Below are 24,661 nucleotides of genomic sequence, written 5' to 3'. Positions count from 1 at the left end.
GCTGGTGGACATAACAATGTGCCCAGAGGAGTTAAAAGTTGAATGTCCACTGCAGAGTCTTCAGGGCCTCCTCTATTCCTCCAGCCCAACCAATAACCCGAGGGCTATAGGTGAGTGCAAGATTCATGAAGGGTGACAGTGGGGTGTTGTAGGGTAAGTGCAACTTTCCTGCTGGGATAATTACAGTGTTTTAGGGTGGGAGATGCAAGGTTATCCGGTTAAAGTAGACTTCCAAAGATGCAGTGTCAAAGGAAGAAGCAACCTCATCACCGATATTTCAGTATGTTCTTTAAACTGGTAGCACAGACAACAGCAAAGGGAGACTGAACCAAGCATATCCAGTGCAGCTGCTATGGGTGCAGGCTTGAAGTTCCTGCAACGGACCGGGGATGAGAGTAAGATGACTCTCTGTTTTAAGACCCAATATGTAGTGCATGGGAAGCCCTGGTGGTATTGCTAAGGAACATAGAGGCTATAGGAGCTGACGACCGGGCGGAGGAGATCCTTGAGGCTTCCGGATAAAGTGCAAATGTTAAAGCATGATATTGGGCGGGTTTACAAACTATCTAATGTGAGGCATGCGTGAACCAACTGTGGAACTCTGCTAGATGCACTGGCCCCAAGATCTACGACATGCAGGGAGGGGCATGACTGACTACACCGAGCAGTCGCACATGGAGAAGGCATGCCTGGAGGGAAGGGAGGGTGGTGGTAAGTAGAATGGGGTAACATGGGGTATCAAGTTTACGAGCGAAGTTGTTCAAAGCACAGGCGTTTAGGCCTGTATGTCATGGGGTAACTGCAGGAGCTGGAGGGAGGGCTGGCTCTGGTTAGCGGGAAAATTCATTCAAGGGCTGCATAGCTACATGGATTCTTTATAGCTTAGGAGTGAACTTCTCGTACTGCAGCCCTTGCCCCAGTCCCAACAGCTTAGTGCCACCAATCAAAAGCTAGGAAAAGACCTGCATTTCTCTCTCTACATACAGTATGGCACACAAAGGAGAAAGTAATGAGAAAAATGGGAGCTAATAAGTAACATTAGCAAAAAATACTACTGCTCAATGACCACTGCAAGCACTTAGCAATGCTATGTAGTTTTGCTAGGGCAACAGCCTTTAACAGCTAAAAGCCTAGCTGAATCCCATACACACACACCATAATAAAAGCTACGGCATAGCTGATGTTAAAGCATCATCCAGATGAAGTCTAAAACATTATTTTTAATGTAAAACATTAACTCCTTCGGTGATCATGGCGAGCTCAGCTCGTCATGAGTCACAGTGGAGCTGTGCTCATGACGAGCTCAGCTCGTCATAAAAGCCGCGGCCCGCTTGTACGGGAGAATTAATCAGTGGGCGGGGTTGTGGCAAGCCTAGCTCGTCATGAGCAGAGCTCCACTGTGAGTCATGACGAGCTGGGCTCGTCACGAGCAGAGCGACGCCGCGAACACCCCTCCCCCGCGCCGTGGGTGAATTTCCCCCGCAGCGAAGGGGTTAAGGATGTTGAATTGTCTATGTTTCATCATACAAGGAAGACATTAGAAGATACCATCTGAACTGAACAAGGCTATGAAACTCATCAACTATATTGGTCCCATTGGGAAGAACTCTTCCAGGCATCCTCGTGACACCTAAGTGAACTCAGGATCCTAGAGCCTCTGACAAGGCCTGTGACAGTAGACTATAGCACAGCAGTGATATCTTGATCCATGGACATCCAAGTGATTAGTTTTCTTTAACCCACATACAGTATATATAGCAAGTAAACGTATAAAATAAAATAGTTTAAAAAAAGGCAATCTTATTAAAAAGCATTATTTAAAACAAAAGAATGACTTTAAAAAAAATGACATATAAACAAGTATCATGTACACACCTTGAACTTTCTGGACAAAAGGTTTTTCCCACGCATACATCTTGATAAATCTGATGCAATTTAGAATTTCATTCATAATATGCACTCTTCGGTCTGTTACTTTTATGCACTTTCTCCTGAAATGTGCAGTGAGTTTTGATGCCAGCATCTGAAAATAGTTAAAACAAAATACTTAGGTTGTATGTCTCATAACTGCTTAAAAATGCTCTTCACGATGACTCACAATCATCAGTTTTAAACAGTAAAAATACAAATGTCTTCTTTTTTCTGTCTCTCTCACTCACTATTTTTCAATTTAACTTGTCTTGTTTATTATGTTGAGAAAAGCCATGTGAGGAGCGCTTCAACACCGCTCCACTCCCAGACGCACAGCATGCTTGTGGATATCAGATTCAACCAATTTATCATCCTTTAACACCTTAATTTTTTTCATCTTTTTTTCTTTTTTTCACCATTATGTTGCCATTCTTTCTCTTTTTTTAAACTTATCCACAATAGTTCAAAGCAGCAAATCTTTATTCCAACCCAATGCATTTCGGTTTATATCAAGAGGATTTTAATTGTAATGAAGAAACTATACATATATTAATGCAATGTTCTGCTATTATTGACTTTCAGTTACCCCCGACGAAGGGCTATAAAAAGCCCGAAATGCATTGGGTTGGAACTTGGAATAAAGATTTGCTGCTTTGAACTATTGTTTGTATTGGATCGTATTTCCAAGGAGGCCTAGATGGGAACATGTGAATACGCAAAGTTTCCTAAATACAATTAGTCTAATATGTGGATAAGTTTAAAAAAAAAGAGAAAGAATGGCAACATAATGGTGAAAAAAAGAAAAAAAGATGAACATAATTAAGGTGTTAAAGGATGATAAATTGGTTGGATCTGATATCCACAAACATGCTGTGTGTCTGGGAGTGGAGCGGTGTTGAAGCGCTCCCCACATGGCTTTTCTCAACGAAAGTGCTTCGAGGGCAAGGCAAATCCCAGTCTCGCACGCAAATTGGCAAGGATGGTTAAAGACTTCATGGACTAAGTAAGGACTACAACGGTGTGCATACCACCACTTCCATTGTTTATTATGTTAGCAAACGAACTTGATTCATTATGCATACATTAAAAATAATATACAATGGGACCAGTGCTTCTATAATCAAAAAGGAAGAAAGACTTAGCAAACAATTGAGGAAAAATGTGCTTTGTTGTGTGTAAGAAAAACCACAATTGGGAAAAAAGGTGCTTTGTTGAGTGTAAGAAAAACTTCAATCATAAGTGGTTGAAGTGATTGCGGAAGCCTATCAGAAGATGTGTGTAACATGGTTTATGGATGTAACTTCTCTTTAAACATTCATGGCTGTTAAAGTGAGGTTCCCTGGTAAAAGGCATTGTTAAAAACTCACATTTTATCTGTCCCACTATACAGTTACTACAGTAGCTGAGTTTACCACTTCAATATCAGCTAAGTATGCTGCATTTACATTGTGCCAAAAATCAGTACTTACTCTCTCTTTTCCCTGGTATAGTGGGAGGTATTTATTAGTAGCTAAAGTGTGTTGTGTTGTCCTTCACTGTACTTCACAATAGATATTATGTCCTTTGACGGTTTTGAAGCAGCCAGATAATAAAAGTGCATGACCTAGGCTCCATATTATTAGGCATGCATGCTTCCACACCATGATGCCTGCTTCTATTAGTGATTCAGCCCAGAAAGTAGGAACGTGTTGACCAGGGAAATTAAAAAGAAACAGCTCCCTTCAAATTATCATACTTTCTGTAACAGATTTGTTGGAGTGCAAATTGTCGATGTGAATTTCTTTTTTTTCTATAACTATGGCTACTTATCAAGCTGCCTCTTGCATAGTGTTCCAATTAGAACTTTGACTAATCTGTTGTGAAGACCACATGGAGTTGTGCCTTGGAAAACCAACCCCACGCAAGCAAAAACTGAGGGAAACATTATTAAACATTTTTTTCTTGAAGTTTTTGCTATCTCAGTATGTAGCTTTGTCTTGCTATAAAAAACAGGTACTATTAATATTGATCAACTCAATACCTTTCTAATTATAGACCTAAGAAATACAACAAGCTGAGCAGATCCTAGAGGGACATCCCTAAAGCCTTTCAGATTGTAGAAACAAGTTGACCTACTAGAAACATTTTTTATCAAACCTTAAGCTGATTTTCATTTTTAAAGTATATCTTTTTCAATAAAGGGTTGCGCTGCTTAGTTACCAGGAATGCTTATGAGACAAACATTCCTGGAATGTTTGGGTTCGACAGCAGAAGTTTCTCGGGCAGTTGGAAGAAGGACACTTGTAAGCTGGTTGTGTCCTTCCGTGCTCTTCAGCCAAATAAAGGAATTAATTTAAATTGAGTCCAGCGCATCTTTACAACAGAAAGATCTTTTGTTTTACCTTGTGTGTGAAGCACTAGTTGCGATCCTCACTTTTGGGCTGGTCTTTCAATCTGAGTCAGTGGTCTAGCGGCTCATGAGCTGGCAGCATGGGGACTACAAAAGTTGGTGGCCTGTGCAGCCGCACGCAGCGGATGCCTCACTGGTGTGCCAAGGGCGGCCCGTCTTCACCAGTCCATGCCTGAAGAACACACAGGTCAGCATTATGTCCAATTGTTTAAGTACACCATGGAGGAACTGTTGAGTTTGTGTCATACACATCAGGGTTTAATTTTGGAGGCCCTTCAGTGCTTTGAAGGACACGGCATCCTGACACAGGATATCATAACTAATAAAATGGTAACTCCGCACCAGAGCACCAAACGCTTCAATATTATACCACTGGTAAGCCCCCACACTGAAAATTGTATTAAAACACCCTACGTTAATATTCAATCCCTGATTAAAAATAAGATGGAAAATATGGTGCCAGAATTAGCAGCTATTACTGACAACTATGATCTGCTAAAGTGTAACATAATAGGACACAAGAAAGGTGGACGAGTTGCAGTGATCATACACCACCATTTTCAAACATTGAAATTGCCCAAACAGTATTTGTGGATTTACTTCTATTTCAAATAAAATTACCTAATAATTCTGTGATATGATTATAAATGTATTACCCTCCTGGCTATATGGTCAACTTTCGGCAGCCATTCTCGGAAGGAACTTGCACACTGGAAACAGATTATGCAAACGTATTAATAATTGGTGACTTCAACTATTTGGCCAATAGCCAAATGGCTGGTATGAAATATCTGATTTTTTTATTTAAGACATCACAATGTTAATATTTGACAACACAATGTTGATGTACACCATGATATATGTACATATAAAAACAAACTCACATCTCCGTTGTTTGAATTTACCCGATGTGACCGCCTCCTCAAACCCGAATCAGATATACAAGGCTAGGCAGGCCCTGCTATCTAGGCCTGAGGCAACTGATGGGCAGATCACAGGTGGGGGGACATGTAACCCTTAGACAGAACGCCCAAACAGGAAAACCCAGATCGATCCCACAGATAGGCAGCAACACCACAATGGTCTCAGGAGACTGGCCCCAATAAAACAAGTTTGCCCGGAGGGGGCAAGCATTCTCAAAAACACCATAAAGTCAGATGCTACACAAAGTTAAGAACACACAGCAAATCAGAAGCCAATCAGAAGACACCCATGATTATTACACACAGTGATCAGGTGCTCATCATGCCGGACATCTGGACACGTAGCCACTGGCCCTGCAGTATGTCCACACATGAACGAGGCCCACCTGCGCTTCTTATCAAACCCCCAAATTATGGCCCTTGTACTAGCCCCAAACTTCTGTCGCAAAAGTAATGCATACATCAATTTTTGATGGTTCATGTAAAGTATAAAATGACGGCCGAAACTAACGTGCTTTGAGACAGTCATCAGACCCCCAACTCTGTTGCCTGATTTCCAGGCCGGGGCACTTAATTAAACAACTGTTTCTGCTTTGCCAAAAGCCTCTTGGCTTTAATTTTTTCAAAGGTAAATTCATATTCAAGCAACATTTTGGCGAGCCTGATAGGAGAGATTGGTTCTTCGAGCTGGACTGCAGCCGAAGGAAAAGGACCCCACCCATACAGATTTACATCTACGCAACAAGATTGCTGAGCAGATACCACAATTGATTGAACATTCTCTTGAATCCACTGGGCGAAGTCCATCCTGAAGCCGCACTCAGTGGGTAAGAGACTTCATCTGATCCTTAGTCCCAGCATTTGGCACATGGAAAACCAGGAAAGGTGAGGATTGTTTGTTGCTTGGACCACTGGGGAGATACAGAGGGTATGCTTGTCTCTAGGTGTGATAAAGAGGCTGCTTGGGCCACTGAGCGAGATTCAGAAGGCACGCATAGGTTCTGGGTGTGATATCGGGCCAGCATCTCAATCTTATTTCTTAGTCTTAAGGCGTTTTTGTTTTGTGCTATCAGTTTCTTCACACTGATAGTATCTGAAAGAAGTGAGAGGTGCTATTCGCTTGGCTCATTGGGCGTGGCACAGCCAGTATACTTGACCCCTGGGTGTGATGTAGCTTGTCTCCTTTCTGGTGAAGAATTGGCTTGGTAGTTTAGTCTGCCCTGTTCCCATGATGCACTGGGCCAGGGACAGACTGATTTGCATATAGCCAGGTTCTGAGCTGGGATGGTGCAGTGAGATAAATAACAGTGATGGATCAAGCCCTGATCTTTGGACTGGGTAAGAGTGGTCTGCTTAATTCAGACACTCTGTTCATCACCACCCCCTTTTCTGAATCGTTTTTGGCCACTATAGGTGTGGCAGGGTATACTCAGACATGAGTCCCTTTCTCACTGCACCATCAGGATTCAAGCAAGCCGGGCCGAAGACGGCTGAAATGCCAGAAACCGGTCCCCGGTAGCTTGTTTCCTTTCTGGTGAAGAATTGGCTTGGTAGTTTAGTCTGCCCTGTTCCCATGATGCACTGGGCCAGGGACAGACTGATTTGCATATAGCCAGGTTCTGAGCTGGGATGGTGCAGTGAGATAAATAACGGTGATGGATCAAGCCCTGATCTTTGGACTGGGTAAGAGTGGTCTGCTTAATTCAGACACTCTGTTCATCACCACCCCCTTTTCTGAATCGTTTTTGGCCACTATAGATGTGGCAGGGTATACTCAGACATGAGTCCCTTTCTCACTGCACCATCAGGATTCAAGCAAGCCGGGCCGAAGACGGCTGAAATGCCAGAAACCGGTCCCCGGTAGCTTGTCTCCTTTCTGGTGAAGAATTGGCTTGGTAGTTTAGTCTGCCCTGTTCCCATGATGCACTGGGCCAGGGACAGACTGATTTGCATATAGCCAGGTTCTGAGCTGGGATGGTGCAGTGAGATAAATAATGGTGATGGATCAAGCCCTGATCTTTGGACTGGGTAAGAGTGGTCTGCTTAATTCAGACACTCTGTTCATCACCACCCCCTTTTCTGAATCGTTTTTGGCCACTATAGGTGTGGCAGGGTATACTCAGACATGAGTCCCTTTCTCACTGCACCATCAGGATTCAAGCAAGCCGGGCCGAAGACGGCTGAAATGCCAGAAACCGGTCCCCGGTAGCTTGTCTCCTTTCTGGTGAAGAATTGGCTTGGTAGTTTAGTCTGCCCTGTTCCCATGATGCACTGGGCCAGGGACAGACTGATTTGCATATAGCCAGGTTCTGAGCTGGGATGGTGCAGTGAGATAAATAACGGTGATGGATCAAGCCCTGATCTTTGGACTGGGTAAGAGTGGTCTGCTTAATTCAGACACTCTGTTCATCACCACCCCCTTTTCTGAATCGCTTGGGCCACTGAGCGAGATTCAGAAGGCACGCATAGGTTCTGGGTGTGATATCGGGCCAGCATCTCAATCTTATTTCTTAGTCTTAAGGCGTTTTTGTTTTGTGCTATCAGTTTCTTCACACTGATAGTATCTGAAAGAAGTGAGAGGTGCTATTCGCTTGGCTCATTGGGCGTGGCACAGCCAGTATACTTGACCCCTGGGTGTGATATAGGGTGCAATTCGGACGTTAGGGAAAATGTGTTCTTTTTGGAGAGTAAGGTGTAGCTTGTGCTTGGCCAAAGGGGGCCTGCAGTTGGTGAATTGCTCCTTCTACGCATAAATTGTTGCTATCTTATCCCGGGCCGAAACAGTCACCACGCAGAGCGTCATCTCGTAATCGGGCACCATGCGCTAGGAGTGGGCTAGGATTTTTTTTGAGAAATTCACAAATGTTTCTGTCATTTTTTATTCTCTCTCTCTCTCTCTCTCCCTCTCTCTCGCCATCTCTCTCTCTCGCCACTGCAGTATTGAGATGTCACATTGACAATGTTTTTGATATTCTTGATGTGGTGGTGTTGGTGAATGATTGCAACTGTATTTTATGTTGAACGTTGTGTCTTGTTAATGACAATATATGTACGAAGAAGTTACTATTTCTGAAACTGTTGTTCTGTATCTGCTATGCTGCTGCTAAAAATTCAGCCTTTTGAATTTAACCACTTTCGCTGATTTCCATATGTGTTGTTTTATGCTCTTATTTTTGTTTAAGTATTGTTGCCCTAAGCTGAGCGCATGTTAAAAGTAGTTATTGCCGATATGATCCTTTGTACATATTTTCCTCGCGACCAGAGGGATCCCAGCCCTCCGAGATATAATGGCAAGGACAGCCACTACCCATACCGAATGCATGGCACACACCTACTGACCCCGAGAGAGATGGTAATAAAGAAATGACTGGGAAGATTTTGCCTGCCCGTTCAGTGACTTACTAGCAGGCTGGACTAAGGGGGAGAACGATTTTGCCGGTCCCGGCCTATAAAGGGGGGGGGGGGCGTTTCAGCCAGAGGACATGGCTATGGCAGAAGATTGCATCAAATTTGGAAAAGGAAATGCCACCTGGGATTGCATGTACATGCAGCAATGCCTCATACGGTGGGAGAGAAAATAAGTAAAGAAAGCACCAAGAAATCGACAGTGCACGTGAACTTTAGCAGTTTTCTTAACATAAAAATGTGGACGTTTGTAATCTCCCTATAATGTATTGGACTTTTTTTCCCCTTTTTTAGCGTCATTCTGATGTCAGAACGTGCCTATAATGAGAACATGAAGCACCCAGTTACTCGTAAAAAGATATTACAAGTGACTTGTGACCTCACATCGCTCAAGGAGCACAGTGACCTTCACTCAGCTTGGAGAAAGTTGCGGCACATGACCCCAAGCACTGTGTGTGTGGCAGCAATATAATTTGAGGTAACAGAGTTCCAAATCCAATCCATGCGTTTTATTTAAAGATCAGGACAACACATGTTTTGCAATGTGATCACTTGCTCCGGGCCACATATATATCCATAACACATTCTCGTCTTTCTATTGTTATTTTGGTCGGTCGTATATGTTCCACATTTCACTTCATTTTGTGTTACTTTAGGATTTGGGCAGGGTAACGGGCATTGTGCTTCCTATCAACAACATGCATGCATAGATATGTGTGGGACATTATACATCATGGGGCATGCTGGTATAAACTGAGGGCAGTAGGAGCTAGTCTAATAAGGTGATTGCCATCTGGAAGCAAATGAGTGGCATCGCATTTTAAAGTAAACGGTCACTTAACTGAGACAGTGCTTAGGGCTGCATTCCAACTTCCCTCATTGTCTCTGAGAAGGAATGCAGAATGTCTAAGGTAGCCTGCAGGAATACGCGAACTGGTACACCTAAAAAACGAAAATCATTTATCCTACTGCTGCAGGCTTCAAGAAACTTGTTTTGTCTACTCCTCTACCTTCCACACATTAAAATAATGGGTTATGCTGGAGGCTGCCTCAGCACAGCTGCTAAAGTGGCCCACGTCATGTGCGACACCATTAGCAATGTCTGCCCTTTCAACTTGCAACAAATTGCATTCTGAGACATGAAGTTTTGTTTCAAAATTGAAAATCCTTACATGCAAAGTGAAGCGGGCTTAAAAGGCATGACCAGAAGAATGTGTGACACATAACGCAGGGCCTCTTGTTGGCCATTTGATGTGTTTTCTGAAGGAAGGTATAAAGTCCACAAATTACACGGGATAAAATATCCCTTTACTATATGTTATAAGGATATTACAAGTCACCAAGGAGTTCCGTGACCAATAAAGGCACTCTGTCTATGGCCTCATGCCTCTATATGGTCACTGAACTCCTTGGTGACTTGCAATATCCTTATAATGTACAGAAGGGGCTATTGTATCCCATATATGAACTTCTTACATGAGGCCTGGACTTTGATCATTCTAGCACGTGTTTTGGAAACAAATGAAAAAAGCCTGGAAAGCTAAGAAAGATGTCGTACGCAATCATATTAAAGAGATCAAAAAACCAGGCACAGATCAAATTATATCGGAAAATAAACTGATGGTAAAAGCATTTCAGGAGCATTTCACGAATGTTTATGCAGAAGATTTGTGTCCGGATACAGGGGAGATTGAGCCCTGGCTATCTTTAATGAAACCATTATCAGATGAGGATATGAGGGGGCTTAATAAGGAAATCACTCAGGAGGAGCTGATGAAAGTTATTAAAGATAGCAAGAGAGGGAAAGCCCCTGGACCAGATGGTCTACCTGCAGAAGCCTATAAAGCTCTTGATACTACATTGGTCCCTACTCTTTGTCACTTATATAATAAAATATTTCGGGGGGAAGTGAAAATCCCAAACTCTTGGAACGAGGCAAATATTATTCTAATTCTGAAGCCAGGAAAATCCCCCAAAAATATGGATGCGTATAGGCCGATTTCGCTCTTAAACTGCGACTATAAATTCTATACAAAAATGTTGGCTGACCGGCTCAGTAAAATAATCCATAAATTAATACATGAAGATCAAAGAGGCTTTATTAATAAGAGGTATTTAAAAGATCTTACCTATTCTTTGATAGGCATGATAGATTTAGCCTCTAAGTATGATTATCCCTTGGCAGCGATAGCATTAGACGCTGCCAAGGCTTTCGATCGTGTTAATTTTGTTTATTTAAAAACTCTTTTGCAATATCTCAATCTAGGAGATAAATTTACCCACTTCATTTTCTCACTATACAGTGCTCCGACTTCACGTGTACTTATAAATGGCACTCTTACATCTCCCATTAGGGTAATGCGGGGTACCCGGCAAGGATGCCCCTTATCACCTTTACTCTTCAATATATATATAGAACCCTTAGCCTGTAAAATTAGAGAATCAGAAGAGATACCCCCTTTTGCAGTAATGGACTGGTCAAAGAAACTGGGTTTATATGCGGACGACATTATTGTTTATTCTACTAATTTAGTTAGTTCCTTGGAAAATCTAGTAAAAATAACAAAAGATTTTGGTAGGATCTCTGGTTACCAGCTAAACCAAGAAAAGACTGAGATAATGACTTGGAATCTTAACACAAGAACTGTAAAAACAACAGCAGAAATGAGATATCTTGGTGTTAGGATTACACAGAAGATTGAGGACTTGGCTAAAACTAATCTTGACAGAGTAAAAAAAGAGGTTGGAGATTTGCTGAAGGGCTGGATGAATATACCTCTGTCAATATATGGGAGATCTAATCTAGTAAAGATGATGATTATTCCAAAAATTACCTTTTTGTATGAAGCTATTCCATTATGTTTTAAAAAGGAATGGTTGGCGAAAATACAAAGCATGATAATTTCATTTATTTGGGCATCTAAATCCTCTCGAATTTCATGGAAGAAAATACGAAGAAGCGTAAATAAAGGAGGATTGGCGGCTCCTGATCTACAAATATATGCATGGGCTTTTTGTTTGAAAAACTGCAGGATGTTATTGGGTTCTCTCGTTTATTCACAGATAGGTGAAATGTTTAAGATAATGCTGAAAGTATCGGGTTATCATGAGTTTGGTTACTTATATAAGTTTGGAGACCCTAAGTTTTTTTAAAAAGTGAAACTCAAGACTCTGAAAGATCTGGCCGAGACTTGGTATAAAATAAGAAAAATTACTAAGATTCCTTATCTTAGTTACATGGCTCCAATATGGGAATCACCGGGAGCGCCGACCTGGACAAGAGATGCGTTAGCTTCAAACTTGATAAAGGAGCCAGATCTACAAAGATGGAGAGATCTATTTCAAGATGGAAGACTAATTTCATGGAGTTTATGTCAGCAAAATTGGGGCTTAGTTTTCTCAAGATACAAGTATGTACAAATTCAAAGTTGGGCAAACCACGCAGTATCAGAGATTGGACAGGAAAATGAATTTGAACTAAAACTGGAACGAGAGGGCTTTAAGAAGGAAGTGGCCTGCTGGTATTGGCAAATATTGGAGATGGAGGATGGGATATTTGATCTACCAGAGACCCTGTGGAAGAATAGCTTGCCAAGGATTGCTACAGAAGACCAATGGCAAGTAACTATGAGCATGCTATATAGAATTGTTAAACCTGCCAATCTAAGGCGAAATGTTTTATTTACTATCCACAGGGCATACTGGTCCCCCTACAGGCTTTCCAAATTTAAGAATGGAGGATTGGTGGAATGTCCAAAATGTAAAGCCCCAAATGTTGATGACCTCCATATGTTGGTATCATGCCCGAATATCAAAAAATTTTGGATTGACGTGAGTAACTCCCTCTCCAAATCATTGAATCAACTCATTGAGGTAAGCCCCGAATTAATTATTTCTGGGAGATATGATTTGCAAAATAGAGTTTTGGGTAACAATGTAAGACTCATCTTTTATGCTATGTTATTAGCACGTCGGGAGATATGTAAATTATGGGTCTCACCACTCAGTCCAACTTTATTGGACTGGATATTAGCCATGAGATATACAGCAAAGTTAGATATGTTAGATACCTCTAAAAGAAATAGAGGTTTTTGGATACCCTTCCTGCTAAATTTTGGTTAAAGTTATATTTATGTTGAAAGTCCAATGATTAAGCCCGTGCCTGTCTCGCTGGTATTTGGAATCGATAGCAAGGAATAGAGATGGTGGAGAATACACATCTTGGGTCAGGTGGTCAAGAAGGAGTCTTGAGAGGGGACCAGACTCAAAAATATGTGCGGTTCACGCCCCATTACTCTAGACCAGCACAAGAGACAATAACAGCCCAGAGGTGGGAAAGTAACAAAGATATGGGCGGCAAGACGGCAAATGAGGACAAAAAAAAAAAAAAAAAAAAAAGTTGGATCTATTTTGTGTGTTTTTCGCAATCTCCTCTAAATTACAGAGCTCCAACTTTGAACTGAGCCGCTTGGTAACTTAAGTCTTTTTATTTTAACTAGTGTCTAGTCACAGGACTATTACAGAAAATATCATGATTATTTAAAATCTAGAGAGATGCCTGTGCCTGTTGATCATTTGCAGTGAAAAGGATAATACTTTTCCAAGATTCAAAGTTATTTTGTGCTTTTTAGGAAAAATGTGCCGTTTTAATTATTACTTCCAACAGTACAATCACGCAAAGAACAGCCGACACGTGTTTCCCCATTTGGCCAGCCGGCTGAGGGCTTTTTCAAGGCTGACATTAACGATACACCACTGTGTTTTAATGTAAGACAGAGGTAGGACCAAGTTACCAATGAACCATATGCAAATGAGTGTGGGTTGAATAGTGAATAAGGACAGAGATTATATGCAATACAACAACAAAAATAAAGTTAGTGATGTGAGAACAGAAGTAGACAGAACAAAAGTTGTAAGAGAAAGAAAAGTGGACAAAATAAAACAAAAATATCAACAATATGTAACCTCAAACAAAAATAACATAACACGTTTCACAAGAATAGCAATTATTCTACAACATGAATGTTATACTGGCTATTGAAGACATATATAGGTATCTATACGATCCTATAGGCCACAAGTTCATAGAACGAGAGACAACCATATATCCCTAATATCATCATGACCTAAGACCAGTCTAATACTGGAGTTGTTTCATTTCATGCAGTTACGTCCAAAAATCAAGCAAGGGGGGAGCCCCAAGCAAAAGCAACTAAAATAATGACTCTGTTTTAAAGGTTAAAGGAAAAGTTCTCATGTAATGTAACTATGCAAAGGAAAGATTGCACTCACCATGAAAATCTTGTTGTGGTCCTATAAACTAAATAAAGGTAGAAGTAAAGCACAGTATAAGACATCCGCACTCAGCAGGACCATGTAACTTAATAACTTGCTAACCTTAAAAATTTTACTAATCGTAGAGCCTATCAATAGTCCCCATGCGTCAAAAATTCACCAGCTAGTGAGCGAAAGCATGCTTGAGTCTCGCTATGGTCGATATAACAAAAAGGTAGAGATCAGGAACTCAAAAGGCAATGTGCAGAGTCCAGTGGTAGAGGAGTATAAAAGGGTATTCAAACTCCTGAGATGAAAATATAACCGGTATCAAGGTATAGTACTGTACTGGGTTATAACCCGCAAAAGCGCTTGTATTACTGCAATAAAACCTCAAAGACAAGGCCGCTAGTAGTCTGTGGCAGCTAAAAAGAATCCACATCAGAGCCTCCTCCTCTTTTCTTGAATTCTGAAAGGGGGCTGAAGACCTGACTTTCTAATTAACCAACCTACAACATGCCAGGCTAGACACACACACCTGCTCAGCACCAGGATACTCTTGCAGGTGATAATGCGCTTTACAAATACACTTGGATGTGCGGAGCCATAATATGATAGATGGACCTGGCAGGGTACCTAAAAAAAATAGAGCTGAGAGCAATATTGGGAAAAGTCTACATGTTCTGCAGATAAACAATGAACGAAGACAGCTGTATTTCCTGCACCTAGAAAGAGAGAATGGTTGCGGTAACCAAATACTCATCAACTATTTATGATCACTAAGGGACAAATGGGCTAAGTCCTATATAAAAAGTACACTACTACCTTGTAAGTGAGGCTTAGTGGCGCCAGTAGTGGCCCTGGATGCAGATGCTTGTGTCATTAATTTTGAGAGACTTTGCAGGGATTGAAGAAAATATTCAGAAAGAAAAGGCTACAGAATAATTCCTTATCATACCGAAGCAGGTTGGGACCCAGATAAGTGAGAAATGGGAGGCACTGATATAGCGGGGAAGAGGCAGAAAGAAAGGAATGGGCAGGATGGCAACCAGATACTTTCCAATGCAAGGGTAAAGTGGGCAATTGCCTAGTGCCTCTATCATCCAAGGGGCCACCTGGTACAGTGAGTGGGCTGTTGAAATTACTGCCATAATAACGCTGCTTATAAAAAAAACATTTCACAGCAGAGCATGCTTTGCAGAAAGGGTTACATTTACTAAGAAGATGTGCTGGGGAAAAGCCACTCAAAATGAAGCAAAGCAGCGCAAACTCGTGAAAGGGTATTTCCATTCCAGAGCAAAAGTTCTCTTTTCTCCCTTCAATTCAAATCTCTCACTATCATAAGCTCTTTATGTCCCTGTACTTCTTGCTCAGATATAAAGAGAAGTAGAGAAACAAGGCAGGGGAACAGAAATTATCAGAAAGCTATTGGTTTTTTACCAGTGGAATGGTAAAAATCCTCAGATCAGCTCATTGATTCTAATTGTTGCAGCAAGAACACCAATGGTGAAGAGGGATATATTTGTGATTACAAATATTCAGGAACTAAGGCCAAATTTTCAAAAGCAATTTGTATATGTTTTACTTTAATATTATGTACTATTCCATTAAACATCTAACAAGTCACCTGTAGAAGGTTTTTTCTACAATGGGAGTAACACTCAGGTTAGAAACTCAATTCCAAGTATTGTTGACAGTAAAATAGTCTTCTTTCAAACTCAAAAAGTAATGGCTTTATGAATGCATGTTCAAGCTTTCTTTTGGTACTATGGTTTTTTTTTGTGCTGTTTTTTCGCACCCAATTTCTGAAGGTTTAACACATAATGTAATATTGTTTGGCATCACAAGGGTGCAAAGAGCCGAAAAGGGGTAATACATTCAAAGTTGCTCCACATGGGGGTACCCAAAATAAATCAGGCTCAGATATTTGTGGTAGCAACCAATGCGTAGATGAACAACCTGCTGGAGGTATACGGGAAATGTCTATAACTTGAGATAGAAAGAGATTCCAGTCTGAAAAGGATGGTACCCTCCAAATAATGCCGGCAGAGAAGGCAACAATCTGTCAACCTCTGGGATCAGGGATACCCTTTGGGGTGAAAGCTTTTCACCCACAGATGAGAAAAGTAAGAATCTGAGCTCTTTCTGAAAATCAGAAAGTGTTGGAAACATCTAACAGTCTCAGATTATCTGGACTTCATGAAAGCTGCCTTTGCGAGGCTAGATACACAACAGTAAATACTGGGTGTAGGAGACCAGTGGACCTGCTTAGTGCCCCACCAGAAAACAATGGAGTGTCAGCCCTACTGTCGTCATAAACGAAAACAGACATCCATAAGAATCTTTGAACTCCTTCGTAGGCAGGATGAGATACATACGCCTTGCGGAATAAATGGTGCAATTCGGCAGGACATCATCTCATCTTCCTTTATTCCCAGAGCACAGAAGCAGTTGTGGCTGCAGGGCTTGTATATATCTCCTGATGGGGATTGCTAATGACAACAGCACGTCCAAAGGGAGGAAGGGCTTCCTTGTCCAATAAGGTCAGTGTTCACCAAAGGCAGACTTAAATAGAGCAGGACAGTACTTCTTTCCTCATAGGGGAGACAAACATGTTTCCCAGTCAAAAGTAGAAAGGTTACTGTGTGACTGCGATGTTGTACCTACTATGTAACATATTTTTACTTTGAAGTCGTTTTGTAGACTGAATGGCATGACAACGTAAGGTGATAGTGAAGTAGTAAAGCATGATCAGAATGTGGACACTGTTTCAATCAGGGTGAATGTGCAGTGTAATGTAAGGGTAAGATTACATTCTAGCAGTGCTGTATGGTGTATACCGGTTGCCGCTACTACAAGTATATGGGTCTGCTATAGACTCACAGCAGGGTAATAGAGAATTTTGTTGGGTCAATACAGAATATCTACAACATGAATGTATTATCGCAAAGAGATAGTGCAGATTGTCAGTACAGTAAGGGCCGACTTGGCAACATGACGATTTAGATCAAGTGCACAGTTTGGTGGAGGGGAGGCTTACATTCTTCTGAAGGTAAATGGTACAATGAAATAAGACCAGGCTGAAAATTACCAGGGCAACAGCCCAGTTAATCATATGATGCAGTATAAGGAGCTTGCAGGGCCCATCCCTGCTGCAATGTGATAGCTACTACAGAGTGAGTGCAGTGTTGGCCACATTGGGAGGTTGGGCTTTCAAATGGGTGAACTGTTTGTTGCAGAAACAAATTTACAGTGCTAAAAGTTCAAATGCATTTTCCTACATTGATAAAGTGTATGTACAGGGTAGGGGATCTGATGCCATCTATACTTGTTCCTGGTGACGGCACTGCAGAGCTCCTGAACAGCACCCCAAATTCTCTGCCTGCTGTTGAGCCCTGCAGAGCTCAACGCCTGCTGGAGTAGATCAGTGGCTGGTGGACACAACAATCTGCCCAGAGGAGTTAAACGTTGAATGTCCACTGCAGAGTGTTCAGGGCCTCCTATATTCCTCCAGCCCAACCAATAACCCGAGTGGTATTGATGAGTGCAAGATTAATTAAGGGTGACAGTGGGGTGTTGTAGGGTAAGTGCAACTTTCCTGCTTGGATAATTATAGTGTTTTAGGGTGGAAGATTTAAGGTTATCTGGCTAAAGTAGGCTTCCAAAGATCATCTTGCAGTGCCAAAGGAAGAAGCAAACTCACGAATATTTCAGTATGTTCTTCAACTGGTGGCACAGACAACAGCAAAGGAAGACGGAACCAAGCACACCCAATGCAGCTGCTATGGGTGCAGGCTTGATGTTCCTGCAACAGACTGGGGGTGAGAGTATGATGACTCTCTGTTTTAAGACTCAATATGTAGTAGCAGTGGGACTTGTATTAGCAAGAGAAGGTAGTTTACATCCATCAATTGTTGAATTATGCCATGAAGGGCATTCTGTAATCAGCAGAACCAAGTCTATTTTGAAGAGTTTGTTTTGTGGCCCAGATTGGACATGGCTGCTGAGCGAGCAGTAAGGGAGTGCAATGCATGCTGTAGGGCTGATACATCTTTGAAAACCTTAACACCTCCTATGTGTGATCAAATTGTTTCCAAGGAGCCATGGGAAACTGGCAATTGATATCAAGGGGCCTGTTTGTGATCAATCTTATGGTTCACAGAGGTATGTGATCGTACTCATGGATTTGTTCTCTCGCTGGCCCGTCGTTAAGGTTGTAGACAGGGCTGATACCGACACTCTTTTTGAATTTTTAGATGAAGTTTTCACATCTGAAGGTATTCCTGCATCTCTCGTAAATGATAACGGAGTCCAATGTATGTCCAATAAGACTAGAACTTATTTTGAGAGATTAGCCATCAAGCATAAAATCACATCCTTGTACAACCCAAGCGGGAATGGAATGATGGTTGGTTGACAGTGCACCCGCAAGCAGTGGATGTGAGGAAATATAAATTTTGGTCATGTTGTGTTCCCTATCGTGTACCCCACCGACTCCATGTACCAGCTTAAAGTACATGTAACTTCCCTCCTGTGTCAGCTATGAAGACGCAAACACATTTTTTTTTATTTTAACAGATCTTTATTGACAGCAAAGCCATTGACAGCACCAGCATTATCACATGTGCATGAGTAAACGCCGGGATCGACACCGGGTACACAGTACTTGTTAGATGTTAAACGTACACAGCCTTAGTGCCAGCATCCCGGAGGCCTGGCGGCAAAGTAGGAAGAAATTAGCACAACAATGCAAATCGAGGGCACCCAGTGCCGGTAGTGTACCGTAGTGATGTGTCAACTGGCAATCAATTGTCTACATGCTAGTCATCGATCCAACGACTAGTGTACCATGTAAATGTAAACAGCTCCCAACTAACTCCCCCCCCCCGCCCGCTAGTGTGTGTCTGTGTGTCTGCCTGACCCATCCCGTCTATACCACCTCCCGAGTGCCCCTATCCCGTGTCCCCACCCCGTCCCCCCCAGAAACCTACCCTTATTCCACCATCTACAGCAGCTCGTCTACTGGTTCTCACAGCTACCCTCAGTCAACCAGGGGCCTCCCCATTTCCGCCTCCCCCGTGTCCCCGTGCTCAGTATTGACTTCGATCTCTACCACTCTATCCTGTAGTTCCACCTCCTCCGCGATGTCAGTATCTTCCTCCCCGCCTCTCTGTTTGTACTCTTTGTAGAGGTCCCAAAAATTCTTGGGCCTGCTTCTGGGCGGAAGAAGATCGCTATACAGTTCCGTCTGTGTACAGCAGTACTGCAGGTCTCGTAGCCATTTAGCCTTGTTGGGGAGGGGCCCCCTCATCCAGCAGGTCGCCACCACCCGCCTTGCAAGGAGCAACGCCATGTCCACCAGACGACGCAGTCCCGGGGCTAGCGGTTTCGAGTAACCGAGTAGCGCCAAGGCCGGGGCACGAGACAACGGCTCCCCTAACATTTGATCGAGTTCCGCAAAGACCTCCCCCCAAAATGCCTGCACTCCTGGGCACAGCCATGCCAAATGGAAGAAATCAGCTGACGGAGTCCGGCAGCGCTCGCACTCGGGTGAGGTGCGAAGGCCATAGCGATGGAGGCGAGCAGGGGTATAATACACTCGTTGTAAATATTTGAAATGCACCAAGCGGTGCCGTCCGTTTAGAGAGATCCTGCGCGTGCTTGTGCAGCAGTAGCGCCACATTCCATCGTCTATGGGGGATTGTAGGTCCGCTTGCCAGGCCTCCCTGGCCTTCGACGGCTGCAGACACTGCTGTGTCACACCCAGCTTGTTAAGCTGTGTAATGAGTTTCGCCGCGGAGGTGGACTTCAGTATGTAGGTCAGTTCCGGGATCTCTACAGGTTCCTCCAAATCCGGCCCCAGCAGTTCACGAAAGGCCGAGCGGAGCCTGTGGTATTGGAATTTCTGTAAGAGGGTGTGTCCCGCCCCAGCGACTGCTAGCTGGTCCCAGGTTTTAAGCACCCCGCCCTCAAACAGGTCTCCCAGTTTGGTGACGCCAAGAGAACTCAGCGCCTTGACCACTCCCTTCTCACCAAGCGGGTCGAGCCACAGGGCCCATTCCACCGGTAACAGTGGAGAGTAAAGCAGTGTGCAGCCCCGTGAGCGCATCAGGCAATTCCAGGCGTGATTGGTCGCTTTCAGCGAGACCATCCGACCAATTGTGCGATCCGTGGGCAGGCAGACAGTAGCTGGTAGAGGGAGCGGATCTGCAAACAGCCGTTCCAGTATAAGGTGCGGGGTCCGTGCGTCGCCGTGCACCCATGAGTATAAGTGCGACGCCTGGGCGACTCTGTAATACCGTTCCAGGTCCGGTGCTCCCAGTCCCCCCATTTCGCAAGGTAGAATCAAAGTCTTCCAGCTAACCCTGGGCTGCTTCCCCCCCCAAGCTAATTTCACCAGCACCGAGGTGAGCTGTCGGAAGAAGGTCTTGGATAAAACCACCGGCAAATTCAGGAAGAGGAACAGAAATCGGGGGAGCACCACCATTTTTATAAGTGCAATCCTACCCGAGAGGGAGAGTGGGAGGCGAATCCACTTATCCACGTCCTCCACCAGGTTGTTATAGGCCACCCCATAATTGTCTCGAACGAGCACTTCCGGGTCCGAGTGAAGTTGTATGCCCAAGTAGCGAACTGAGTCGGCGGTCCATTGCAGTGGGTAGTCCATGTCGAATTGTCGCGTCACCGGAGTGAGCGGGAACGCAATCGACTTGTCCCAGTTTACTTTCAGGCCCGAGAGCGAGCCGAAGCGGACCACCTCGCGAAGGACCGCAGGCAAATTAACTTCCGGCTCTCTGACGTACAACAGCGTGTCGTCCGCGTAGGTTGATATCCCTATCTTGTATGTGGGGAAGCTAACCCCCTCTAAGCTGTGGTACTCCCGCATGGCACACGCCAGGGGTTCCGCCACCAGTGCGTAAAGCAGCGGCGACAAAGGGCAGCCTTGTCGGGTACCCCTGCTAATGTCTATCGGGTCCGTCACCCTGTCACCCAGGTGGAGCCTAGCGAAGGGTCGATGGTACAGCGCGCCGACCTGCTGAAGGAACTGTTCGCCCAATCCCAACTTGCGCAACACCCGAACCATGAAGGGCCATTCAACCGAGTCGAACGCCTTCTCCATGTCAAGAAATATCGCCAATGCGCTATTCTCCTGCTTAATGTGCTGCATCGTGCCTAACACTGTTCTGATGTTGTAGGTTAAATTCCTGCACGGGACAAATCCGGACTGCTCCGGGGCGACCAATCCGGGCACCAACAGGGCCAGGCGAGTAGCCAGGACCTTTGCGTAGATTTTGGCGTCCACATTAAGTAGACTGAGGGGTCTATACGAGCCGCAGAGATCGGGGGTTTACCGGGCTTTGGTATGGTGATTAGTAGCGCCTCGCGCATGGTGGTCGGCATTTCACCGTTCTCGCAGATGGCATCAAACAGGGTGATCAAGTGTGGCAACAGCATGTCCTTAAATGCCTTATAAAACCCAACCGTGAGGCCATCCGTGCCCGGCGCACTGCCCGAGCGCATGCTTGCCAGTGCCTCTACTATTTCGTCTGGGTGGAAGGGGGCCATTAAGAATTCCCTGTCCGAGTTCTTGAGGAACGGCATGGCTATATGGTCTAGGTAATCCTCCATCTCACCCTCCACTCCCCGTGTTTTAGTTCGGTATAGTTCCGCATAGTAGCTCCTGAATGTCTGGAGCACCTGCTCCTCATCGGTCACCGTGTCTCCCTCCGGAGTTCTCAGACCTTCTATGACCAGCGGTCGTCTGGAGTTACGAGCCATACGTGCCAGGAGCGCTCCTGGCCTCTCACCCTCCCCATATTGTCTCGCCGTGGCGTATTTGCCCATGTAAAGGACCTCTCTATCCGCCAGCGCCTGAAACTCAGACAGGAGTCGGGACATCTCTCCATCTCCCGTTTCGCCGCCCAGCCGCAGCTGCTCCGCCTCCAGATCCGCCATCTTCGTTTCCAGGGCCGTTAGGTCCCTGCGTATAGATCGCAGCACACCCGAATGTTTCGACATCGCCACCCCCCTGATGTATACCTTAAATGCCTCCCATACCGTAAAGAAGTCATCCACCGTGCCTATGTTAGTAGTAAAGAACTGCTCTATTGCCTCCGCCAGTTCCCCCCGGAAGGCCTCGTCTAGCAGTGCAAAGGGCGGGAACCGCCATGTGAAGGCCGGGATCCCCTTCCTGGGCGTTGCAAGGTGGAGGAGAATAGGGGCATGATCTGAGAGCGTGCGTGGGAGGACTGTGCACGTGTGAATGTTATTAAGTACCGGGGGAGTAGCCAGCCAGTAGTCTATCCTGGTGTGTACGTCGTGAAACGCAGAGTAGTGTGTAAACCCACCCGCCCTCGGATGCTTTTCCCTCCAAACATCCAGCAAGTCAGATTTAACCATCTCAGCCGCCATGTACGTGGCCGAGGCCACTGGCCTCCGGGCAGGGCCCGCAGAGCGGTCCAGTGATGGGTCAAACACAAAGTTAAAGTCCCCGCCCCACAGTACCCAAGGCTGTGCGTGCGTTCTTGCAATAGCTGCCAGTGTCTTATAGAATTCAGGGTGGTCATAGTTAGGACCATAAACGTTCACTATCAGTATGTCCATCCCCTTACCCACACATCGCGCCAGGACATATCTCCCATCTGGATCTGCGTGCACCGGTATGAGTCGCAACTGTGACTTCGGATTGACCCAAATTAACACCCCTCGGGCATGCGTAGTGAAACCCGCCGCCACAGTATTACCTGACAATCCCCTGGATTTGAGCATTCTGCTGGAGAGTGGTAGGTGTGTCTCCTGCAGTAGAGCTATGTCAATGTGATGTCTGCTAAGGTAGCTGAGGACTTTCCTTACTTTGCGGAAGTCGTTCAGACCCCGCACATTCCAGGTCATTAAATTCAGCCCATTCCGGGTGTGTGCGTTCAGAGTTGGTGTTGTATCAGCCATTGCTAAGAGGGTTCAGATCGTGGACCAGAAGATGGGGTAGTGTAGGACACAGTAGGGCACCCCGACCCATAAGCGCCCTCCGGCGCTCGCAGACAAGGACAGCAGAACACTTCAATTCACACACTTCACCGGCAGACCCCGTCAACAACCCCAACCAAACACCCCCCCTCCCCACCCCGAGACCAACTCCCACCCCAAGAACAGCTACCCACCCACAGCCGACCTCCCCCAACCTGGCCAGGCAGACCCCACACTCCCCCCCCATGTACCCCCTATCGGTGTGGTGTCAAATAGTCCGACACCCACTCCTCAGAGAGCAGCACCAACCAAAAGCTCGAGGGCAGAGCGCACCAATGCAGTACTCCCCCGACTGTTCCAAAATAGTGCAAGTACTGCCCCCCTCTCAGCTCCATTCAAGAGTCATTGCTCATGGCATGGTGAAAAGTGTCACTCAGCACCCCTCTGTCCGACTCCCCCGGTTCAGTGTATACTGCCACCAGGCACACACCCCCTTACCAGCATCATAGGGTAACCAGGTTGTCCTTTCCAAAATCGTGGATCAGGCGCCATTGTGAGGCCGGGGTGCCCATATTGTCCAGGTCCGTAATCAGATTCGTGTGTAGAGGGTCGAACCCTCCCGCCGCCGGCGTTCAATCCTGCTCCTCCAGAGATACCTCCTCCTCGTCTTCCCGGCCACTCCGGTTCTCCTTCCTTTCCCGCATCCAGGTCTTAAGGGACTTATGCAGTTCTTTCGGGTCTGTAAAGAAGTACGACTTCCCACCAGTATTAATCCGAAGTTTGGCCGGGTACAACATGGCGTAGTCCAGGCCTAGCGTCCTGAGCTGCTTCTTGTAGGGCGCGAACTGCCGCCGTTCCTCCTGCACCTTGGCTGTGAAGTCCGGGTAGAGGGAGATATTCATGCCCTCATGCCGGAGTTGGCCCTTCTCTCGCGCCACTCTCAGGGCAGTGTCTCGGTCGCGATAGTTGAGCAGTTTCGCGATTATGGGGCGAGGTGGCAAGCCAGGCTGGGGCTGTGGGCCCAGCGAGCGGTGGGCGCGCTCCACAATGAACATGGGGGAAAAGACTTCCTCTCCCAGGAGTGCCTTCAGGAGTTTCTCCACATAAAGTTCCATTTTCCCCGTTTGCGTGGATTCCGCCACTCCCGTGATGCGTAGATTGGATCTGCGGGAACGTGCCTCCAGGTCCTCTGTCTTGTCCCTGATGACTGTCAGGAGTCTGTCGAATTGCTTGCGCTCCTTGTCCCACTCCATCTGGGCTTCCTCGGCCTCAGTGAGCCGACGCTCCGCCATGTCAAGGCGCTCCGCATGTTTGTCCACCCGCTCTGCCATACGGTCCATCCTGTACGACAGAGCGTCTATTTTGGTGCCCACCGCCGCAATACTCTCCTGAATGCCTTTCTCCATGGCTGCCAACATGTCCCGGAGCTCCGTCGGAGCCTGGGTCGGAGCCGCTGCCGCACCCTTCGGCGATGAGTCCGGTGCCGGAGCCTCTGCACCTTTCGGGCGGCGCCGTTCAAAGGAGATCTTCCCCTGGTTCGCCTCGGTCTTCCCCATTGTGTTCACGATGCGTGGCAGTGCCCTGCAAAGAAGTGTCCACCACAGTTCACGATACCTCAGTGCCAGCGGTCTGGTATCCGATGCGTAGAAAAATGGCGGCGACAATGGCGGACAACGCCTCATTGAACGCAATTTTCAGAACGGTCCGGTGCCAGACAGGGACCTGTCCGTTTCAGCTGTCCTAGGTGATACGTCCCTCCGCAGCCTCAGAGGAGAAGGCACAGCCTCCCGTAGTC

The 24,661-nt window shown here is 45.4% G+C and overlaps 1 protein-coding gene across 1 annotated transcript in view; it reads right to left on the bottom strand.

Moving 5' to 3' along the window:
• Window positions 1-24,661, bottom strand: part of LOC147697160 (ATP-binding cassette sub-family C member 5-like) — a 2,119,944-nt gene that overhangs the window by 1,381,854 nt on the left and 713,429 nt on the right. The window contains exon 7 of the mRNA XM_086934231.1: window positions 1,876-2,023. Coding sequence (XP_086790357.1) covers window positions 1,876-2,023 — 148 coding nt within the window. The remainder of the gene's footprint in view (window positions 1-1,875; window positions 2,024-24,661) is intronic.

This window comes from Lissotriton vulgaris, chromosome 8 (assembly GCF_964263255.1).
Source record: "Lissotriton vulgaris chromosome 8, aLisVul1.2, whole genome shotgun sequence".
Lineage (NCBI taxonomy): Eukaryota > Metazoa > Chordata > Amphibia > Caudata > Salamandridae > Lissotriton > Lissotriton vulgaris.
Note: the sequence above shows the minus strand (reverse complement) of the source record. Positions and strands in the feature narration are given on the sequence as shown.